The 9,150-nt window shown below is 46.6% G+C and overlaps 1 protein-coding gene across 2 annotated transcripts; it reads left to right on the top strand.

Annotated features, from left to right (window-relative positions):
* The first annotated feature begins 2,317 nt into the window (after positions 1-2,317).
* On the top strand, positions 2,318-8,662 carry RBM12B (RNA binding motif protein 12B). Of its 2 annotated transcripts, XM_040546466.1 has the most exons (3): positions 2,318-2,461; positions 5,156-5,201; positions 5,921-8,662. In XM_040546466.1, exon 3 carries the CDS (start codon positions 5,949-5,951, stop codon positions 8,049-8,051), a length of 2,103 nt encoding a protein of 700 aa, XP_040402400.1. In that variant the 5' UTR covers positions 2,318-2,461; positions 5,156-5,201; positions 5,921-5,948; the 3' UTR covers positions 8,052-8,662. The 2 variants fall into 2 exon arrangements, with proteins under 2 accessions (XP_040402400.1, XP_040402401.1); XM_040546467.1 differs by lacking the exon at positions 5,156-5,201 and having other exon boundaries at positions 2,353-2,461.
* The last annotated feature ends 488 nt before the right edge of the window (positions 8,663-9,150 follow it).

The raw sequence follows: 9,150 nt of genomic DNA, 5'->3' as shown, positions 1-9,150 counted from the left end.
TGCAGCCCACGGGTCCCACACGGAGCAGATCTCCACGCTGCAGCCCGTGGAGGAGCCCCCGCTGGAGCAGGTGGATGTGGCCTGGAGGAGGCTGCGGCCCATGGAGAGCCCCCGCAGGAGCAGGCCCCGGGCCGGAGCTGCAGCCCGTGGAGAGGAGCCCACGCAGGAGCAGGGGCCTGGGGGGAGCTGCCGCCCGTGGGGGACCCGTGCTGGAGCAGTTTGCTCCTGGGGGGATGGACCCCGTGGTACGGAGCCGTGTGGGAGCAGTTCTTGAAGAGCTGCTGCCTGTGGGCAGCCCCCGCAGGCTCAGTTGGGGAAGGACGGCATCCCGTGGGAGGGACCCCATATTGGAGCAGGGGCAGACATCAACCATAAAGAAGCTGTGGAGATGAAGCGTCAGGGACTGACTGCAGCCCTCGTTCCCCCTTCCCCTGCACTGCTCGGGGGGAGGAGATGGAAGAGGGTAGATGGGGCAAACGTGGTTTTAGTTCGCTTTTAGTTCTCACTGCCCTAGTCTTGTTAATTGGCAACAAATTACATTGATCTTCCCCATCTTGAATCATGTTGCCCCTGGTGGTAAATGGTGAGCAACCTCCCTGTCCTTACCTCAACCCATGAGGTTTTTCAAAGGGAGTGAGAGAGCACCTGTGTGGTGCTTGGCTACCTGCTGGGGTTAAACCACAACAGAAACATGTTATGTTTTGGTCTCTGTTTCTAACACCCCTCCCAGTGATAGCAAACACTTGTCATAGGTATTTCCCGTTGCAATGTTGCATGTTTTTTTTTTTTTTAAACATCTCCAGTGTTTTTAATCAGGACAGACAACTTCCTCTATCAAGACATGCCTGGGCAATGGCACCATGAAAGTTAGTTTTAGAAAAAAAAAAAAAAATCGAGAAAAAGCAGTTTCTTCCTGTGCAAAAATTATTACTCAGGTATCTCAATCCTTTTTTTAATTATTATTTTTGATGTACAACTACTGCATCTAAGCCCTTTAATCCAAAGGGTTAATGATTTCACAAAAGTCCAACTACCAGCAAGCTGCTGGGTCCTAAGGAGAAGGCAGCTTCACAACTTGTGGCCAACCACCAGTTGTTTTCCAGGGATTTTCTAACACGGAATGGATACCTGCTTCCCAAAACTCAAACCCAAAGGACAGGAGGACCTCATTATACTAGTTGCTCAACTACATCTCACTGATGTCTCAGTTACACTGTGTATTTTTACTATCAGGAAATTTATTTCTGGAAGAGAACAGGCAATCTGCTTTCAACACTGCTCTGGGGATGGCTCTGTCAAAAACACTGGCACAAATTCAACTTCTTAAGCTCAAATTAATCTTAGAAAAGATAGATAAGGACTGCTCGGATGATCGGGAGGGTGAATCTGCCATATATGATGATTTCTGTCCATCCAAAGCGTTGTTTTTTATCCTGTGTAAAGAGCTGATTGATAGTCTTTTTTTTTTTTTTTGTATCTGTGCAGAGGTGGGTGATAGGTGGTAGCTCCACAATGCTAGCACACCTCTTGATGCTGAAAATTCATTTTTATATTTATCAGTTATACAGAAAATTACTACAATTGGGTTAAGTGAGCAGAACAATTTGTTGTCAGCTAATTCCCTTTCTTGCTTCTCTTTAAAGGCACTGTGACCCTTTAACTCCTTGTGCATGCTCCAAGAGCATTGGGCTTAAAGCCCAATGGAGGAGGGGGCTATTGCTGACCACGAGGTGTGATTTTCAGATCTAAACGACGATTGTTCACCTGAAGTTCAGCCAACAGGCTGTTATATTTCCTCAGCTATTCCTTATCTTTTGTTTTTGACAATTATTGATGCATTTGTTTTGCTAGAGCTCCTTTAATTCATAGAATCATTGAAGTTGGAAAAGACCTCCAGGATCACCTGGTCCAACCACCCCCCTGCCACCAATGTCACCCACTGAACCACGTCCCCAAGCACCACGTCCAACCTTTCCTTGAACACCTCCAGGGACGGTGACTCCACCACCTCCCTGGGCAACCCGTCCCAGTGCCTGACTGCTCTCTCTGAGAAGAAATGTCTCCTCATTTCCAGCCTGAGCCTCCCCTGGAGCAACCTGAGGCCATTCCCTCTAGTCCTATGGCATTATCTGTGAGAAGAGGCCGACCCCCAGCGCCCCACACCTTCCTTTCAGGTACTTGTAGGGAGCAAGGAAGACTCCCCTCAGCCCCCCCTTCCCCAGAAGACAAGAGGGACGCGCATGCGCAGCCCGCAGCGCGGCTCCCCTCAGCACCGCCCGCTCCCGGCCGCGCGCGCCAAAGCGGCGGAAGGTCCCGCGGGGGTCGCGCACGCGCACTCGGCCTCCCCCGCCGCGGGCTGCCGAGGGGGGGGGAAGCGGCGGCGGGCGCCATCTTGGCGGAGCCGTGCCGGGAGCTGCGGGCGGCGGGGCTGGGCGCGGAGCCTGTCCTAGCGGCGCGGCCGGTGGGTGATGGCTGGCGTGAGGGGCGGCGAGCGGCTTCCCAGGCAGCCTCCGCTCCCCGAGGGTCGCCGGGCTTCCCTACCACCGCCTCTCGGGAGCCCGGCCCTCGTGGAGTGGTGCGCGGCGGCTGCCCGGGCCCGCGGCCCTGTCACGGCGCCCGGCGCCTCCCTTCCTCCTTCCCTCCCTCCTCTCCTTCCCTCCCCGCTGCTGCCGGCAGCCCCGCTCTGCCCCGCAGACGGAAGGACAAATCGTGCTGGGAACCACCGGTTGTTCTTTAACCCTCGTGCTTGTCCGCTTTTACGGTCGGGGTGTTTCCGTGGCTGCTCCTCCTGGCTCGCACGTTTGCTGCATGCGAACTGTTGTAATCTCTTTGCGTTGTGCTAAAAATGCTAGTTTAGTGCAGGCTTAGCTTCCATAAAGTGTTTTATTTATTTATTTATTTACTTATTTATTTTTGAGGGAGGTGTTTCTTGAGTGAAGCTCTAATGGCATTCAGAGTTCACGGTGCTGTGGAGGCATAGGTGTAGTACTGCTTTCCGGTTAACTAAGGCAAATACAGAATTTCTTAAAGCATTGACGTGCATACCTCTGCTTTTAAACTTGCCATGAGGTTGCCAGTCTGTTCATTACGTAAACCTTTGTTCTCTGAAGTCCTTGCTCAGTTTGTGAACGTGCATCGTAAAAGTCACTCATTCTGGTCATTCATTTAACGGTTGGATGGCTTAAATACAGTTCCTACCACTTCTTGGTTGTTTAATATATGGCTACTGAAAGCTTGCTATCTGATCTTACGCTTCTGTTTGTGGATTTCTTGAGTATCACGTTAAGATCTGGAATCAGTGTGTCTGATTTTAAACACTGGAGGTTGTATGTTGGTCCATCAAGGAGAACTTGCCGTTTGTCACCGAAGAAATACTGAGGAGATCTGTTCTGAATGCTGTTTAAAAATGAGGATGAGAATGCAGAATTGCGAAATTCAGAACAACTACAGATAAAGTGCATCATCAAGTAGCAGGGCAGCGGATTTCACTTTGCAAGACACGAAGGCCCTGTAAGAAAATCCTGCCCTTGAATTCTCTCCTTGCTTTTTTGGCATGGCCATCACATCTGTTGAGAAGATAGATTAAAAAGTGCAGAGGGTCTGGCTGGGATGGAGCTAACTTTCTTCGTAGCAGCCGCTGTGGTGCTGTGTTTTGGATTGGTGGCTGGACAGTGTTGACAACACACCAGTGTTTTGGCTATTGCTGTGCAGCCCTTGCCCAGCGTCAAGGCTCTCTCTTTTCCCCACTCAGCCACTGCAGCCAGCAGGCAGGGAGTAGGCAAGAGGTTGTGAGGGGACGCAGCCGGGGCAGCTGACCCAGACTGACCAAAGAAATGTTCCGTGCCATGTAACGTCATGCTCAGCAACACGAACTGAGGTAGAGGAAGAAGAAGGTTTTTTGTTTGGTTTCTGTGGAGGGGAAGAGTCTTTTTGGCTTCTAAGGTGGCCATTGTTTGGAGGCAGGCTGGGAATCAGTCCACCTGTGGGAGGTGGTGAGTGATTTCCTTTGTTTTGCTTTTTTTTCTTCAGTTATTAAAGTTTCTTTACCTTGACCCACAAGTCTTCTTGCCTTTCCTCTGATTTTCTTCCCCATCCTGCTGGTGAGGATGGGGTAAACAATCAACTGTGTGGGTGCTGGCTGGGGTCAACACTCCCCAAAAACACACGGAGAGCTGATGGTCTTCAGTGCGGGTATTAAACAGGCAGTTGGTTTGGGTTTGTTGTGTTTACAAAGTGCTGACGGAGAAGTGACCTAGAACGTGGTAGTTACAGAATTTGGTCTTTGCTCTCGTTTTGCTAGGCTTAAGTGGAGTGACTAGTTACTGTGATCAGTAGATAACTTGGCATCAGGATCTAGTGCTTTACGGTTATTGAGCAAGGGTTTTGTACAGGGCATATTCACAAATGCTTGTCATCGGGGCCTTGGACTCTTGTGTTGTTTTAGAGGGACGTAGTTAGTTGTTCTGGGAGCTTGTCTTTGTTCTGAGAGAGTGCTGTGCTCTGTGTTGTGTGACGTTAGACGATAATGTTGAAAATCTGGATGTGGTCAAGTCAGTGGATTAAGTGGTACTTGTTCTTACTTGTGAAAGGCAGTTAATGGTTAGGGAGAATACTGAATTCTGCTTTGTGAATTGAAGCACTTGCTGAAGTTTCTCCTTGCTGCCTAATTTTGTTCTTTTGATAGTCTTCACTGTGGACATTAAGTACAGTGCTGGACTGGTGAGTAGCGTACTCTTGTGAGCTTTGAAAGCAGGTGGATTTTGGAAGAACGGACGCTTCGTAATCTTGAGATCGACTTGCGCATCTTTCAAGGACTCAGAGAATTGAGGGTTTTCCCCTCAATTCGCTGTCAGTTTGATTTCAACAGTTCGGTATGGCACAATCGATGACCAAATAACCTCATCGTGTTTTCATCATTTGCAGAAGTCAACTTAACTTTTGAATTTCCTTTGCTTCTAAAATGGCAACACAAAGATGCAGTGCATAACGTGTGGGAACGTGGAAGGAGTTCTTCATTTTATCCCAGATTGTGGTTTCGTTACATGCCTGGCTTTAATATTAGCCACTGCTATGGATGAGCTGCAGCAATGTAGCACAGTTTGTAAACCAAAGTACAGATATCAGCCATTAATTGTGTTTCATTTTCTTTCCACAGTTAAGTTGATTTTACAGAATTTATCAGGTCTTCCAAGCAGAAACAGGTAAGCTGCCCGAAGCTTAACACTTCTCACTGAGTATTGTGACGAGATCGTACACAGCCTTTTTTTCTCACAGTCTTGTGGCTGGGAACTAGGATATGCTCTCCTGAGTGCATGTGGCTGCTGCAATTAATACTCTGACTACATGAAAGAGACAACAGTTTTGAACGCTGAGAAAACGTACGGTATTGAACAGAACCGATCACTGGTTAGAGCAACTTGTCAAAGCAGTAAAGTCATCAGTGTTGGTGAATTACTTCATTTCCCAGTGTCGCAATTATTCTTTTTCCTTTCTCCTTTTATCATCTAGCATTTTCGGTGTTTATGTTCCCAGATGTCCTGTTCAAAAGCAAACAGGATTATTTTTTTTTGTTCCTTGGGACTGGGCAGAGATCTCTGGCATACAGCAACAATGCCACGAAAGACTGTAGGTGTTCTTCAGGTATCGTGGATGGTGAGGAGTGACTGAGGTGGATTTTGTTGCCCTTAGGATAGGGAATACTGATAGACTTGTGCCCGTGTGCAGGTGGAGTAGCTTAATTGTTCTGACTAATCAACTTTCAGCGAATCTTGTTTTAATCCCATTCTTTTGAACGTGTGAGTTTTTTCGTGCCTTCTCTCTTGATTGAGACAAGGGCATTCATTAAAAAGGCTTAAGTGTTAAGATACTGTAATAGCTGAGTACTAAAGACGTGCTATCATGTGTACCTTTTTGTCTGCAGGTGATTTTTGCTGTGGGTTGAGCTCAGCATGGCTGTAGTCATCCGTTTACAGGGGCTTCCTGTTGTTGCGGGTCCTGCAGATATTCGTCGTTTCTTCTTGGGATTGAATATTCCCGATGGAGGTGTGCATATTATTGGAGGAGAAATTGGGGAGGCTTTTATTATATTTGCAACAGACGAAGACGCACGGCGTGCCATGAGCTGTTCAGGAGGGTTTATCAAGGACTCCCGCGTAGAGCTCTTTCTCAGCAGCAAGGCGGAGATGCAGAACACCATAGAAATGAGCCGGAAACGATTTGACCGTGGGGGCCGAGAAACTCTGTCTGGGTCTAGACGAACAGGTGCTAATGGTTCTGGTGCATCGGGTGTCGGAGACATTTCGCATTTAGTCGCGGCTATTACGAAAGGAATAAATAAGTCTGGTTACGGTCCGCCAAATCACCCGGAGGCTGGTTTCCATGCCAATGGCACGAGACACGGTGATGTAGGCATGCCTAAATCAAGCTATCAGTCAAGAAAGGATTCTCATGCGTTTAACCCAGATGATCTGTACTTATTCCTGCGTGGCATACCGTACTCTGCGACAGAAGATGCAGTGCGCGCGTTCCTTTCCGGAATACGCGTGGACGGGGTGATTCTGATAAAGCATCGTAACGGTTTAAACAATGGTGATTGCTTGGTAAAATTCGCTACGCCTGGTGATGCCTTAGAAGGACTTAAACGCCACAGACAGTACATGGGGCAGAGGTTCATAGAAATCAGTCCGACTACGGAGGAACGGTGGATTGAGTATGGCGGGAGGGTAGACGTGCCAAATGAGATGGATCACTTCTTCAAAGAACGTTCTCCAAGAAGTTCGGGCTACATGCATGCAAGGAAACATTCTCATTCGAGATCGCCAAGGAGACAAAGAACGCGTTCTCGTTCACCTCCCAGCCAGGAATATTACATACACTTAAGGAATCTTTCAACTAACGTGGAGAAGAGAGATTTGAGAGCTTTTTTCCCTGATCTGGATATATGCAGCAAACAAATCAAGCTTCTAACGGACAAGCATCAGAGGAGGACTAGAGACGCCTTTGTGATGTTAAGGAGTGAGAGAGATTATCAGGCTGCTTTGGAGTGCCATAGAAAGGTTCTTCTCAATCGTCCCGTTTACATTTTTCCAATTTCAAGGAAGTCTATGTTGAAAATAATTGATTCTTACGAGAGGAGAAGATCTCAGGAAAGAGATCTTCCTGGACAGGCCGTGACAGAAAAAAGTTACCGGGAAGGTCATTCTGGCCCTAAGGTGTGTGCTTATGTGAGGAATTTTCCATTCGATGTGACAAAAGTCGAAGTGCAAAAGTTCTTTGAGAGATTTGATATCGATGAAGATGACATTTACTTGCTCTATGACGACAAAGGAGCTGGGCTGGGAGAAGCCTTGGTGAAGTTTAAATCTGAAGAACAAGCCATGAAAGCAGAAAACTTAAATCGTCGAAGGTTCTTGGGAACGGAGGTGTTACTGAGACTGATATCTGAAGAGCAGATGCAGAAGTTTGGTGTAACTGTTCCGTTCTCTGCCCCAAATGAGATGCAGGGGCATTCACACGCGTATGACAGAGGTGAGCTTTCCCGTCCGGTTGGTTCACCGCCTGGTTCGCCACAAGGGCCACCCATGCACTCGTTTGGTCCCCCTGGGAACTTCAGGCATCCTTCTGAATTTAGGCACCCCCCTGAGAACTTCATGTGCCCTCCTAAGGATTTTAGAGGCCCGCCACCCCTCATGGATTTTGGTGGTGACAGCGAACACTTTGGCAGAATGGAGTTTGGGAATAATAAAATGGGGAATTTCCCAGAAGGAAGATTTATGCCGGACCCAAATTTCAGTGGTGGTGGTGGTTCTGACCGTGTTGTTCCTATTCGATTGAAAAATTTACCTTTTAAAGCGACTCCTAATGAGATTCTGGATTTTTTCTATGGCTACAGAGTCATACCGGAGTCGGTTTCCGTACAGTATAACGAACAAGGGTTGCCTTCGGGTGATGCCATTGTTGCTATGACAAACTATGAGGAAGCGATGGCTGCTATTAACGAATTGAATGATAGGCCAATTGGTCCCAGGAAAGTTAAGCTGAGCTTGCTGTAAAGGAGGAAAAGATGCTCTAGAATAAAACATTCTAGATTTGACAGTATTGACAGTTGTTTTTACGTTTTTAATTACTAGAAGTTGAAGAAGAAACGGTTTCCATCAACGGTTGTAAATAATACCTAGTTGGGGTGTTTAGCTCTGGGTTGAAATATCTGTATGGTTAAGATATGAGAAATGTATTGTGCCTACTTCTTGTGGCAGAGAGGAGCCCTGAAATTTTGGAGGACACTGAATATTTTACAGCAAGGTATAAAAGCATGGATTTCTAATGCTTTGTTTTTTCTTTTTTTTTTTTTTTTTTGTTTGCTTTAATTCGTGTCCCCTGACTTTGCATCAAATACAACTGTAAGTGCTGGTTGACTGACCACGCAAACGGTTCAAACAGAAAAACTTCAGTGCTGTCTGCATTAGTCAGTAACAGTTTTTATTGAGGTTAGCTTAATAAAATTAAAAAAGACTGATTTTTTTTTTTTTTTGTGTAAGCTGTTCAGGTTTTGTTCGGTTTCATGTGTTTGCAGGCATCCCTATTAGAAGAAAAAAGATCTGTTCACATTAGCTGGCTTTGCTGGCTTTGCAACTTTTTTAAATAAAAAAGAAATTGTTATTAAGTGTGTGTCTTATAATTAAAACTTGTCTAGTTACTCACCTCAACTATTATTTTCAGCATACCTGGGTCTTAGTGAGAATGATGCTGGCTGCTTTCAGTGGAAAGATTGAACTGTTCAGAGTTTTTCGACGTAGCAATGAACACACAGCTCACAAAGGCTCCAAGATCTCCATGAATCGGGTGGATAGGCTTTCTTGCTCTCTTCACTCAATGTAGTACCTTTGAGGCAGAAAATGAATGCTAAAATTACAGCAAGGATTTTGGTTTCAGCCTGAACATTTGGTGGTCTTTAGTTCATCTCCACGTGCTTGTTGTATGAATATCAACTTGCCAATGATGGCTGGATGCATTCCGGGTCAATACGTAATCAGTTTTAACTAATGTGTCACTGGCAACCATGCTCACGAGCTGTTTTATTCTTTCTTGTATAACAAAATAAACTGTCAGTGTTCGGAATGCTTTGACAAGTTTGGTACCAGCGTACACAAA

The sequence above is a fragment of the Cygnus olor genome, chromosome 2, assembly GCF_009769625.2.
Source record: "Cygnus olor isolate bCygOlo1 chromosome 2, bCygOlo1.pri.v2, whole genome shotgun sequence".
NCBI lineage: Eukaryota > Metazoa > Chordata > Aves > Anseriformes > Anatidae > Cygnus > Cygnus olor.
Note: the sequence above shows the minus strand (reverse complement) of the source record. Positions and strands in the feature narration are given on the sequence as shown.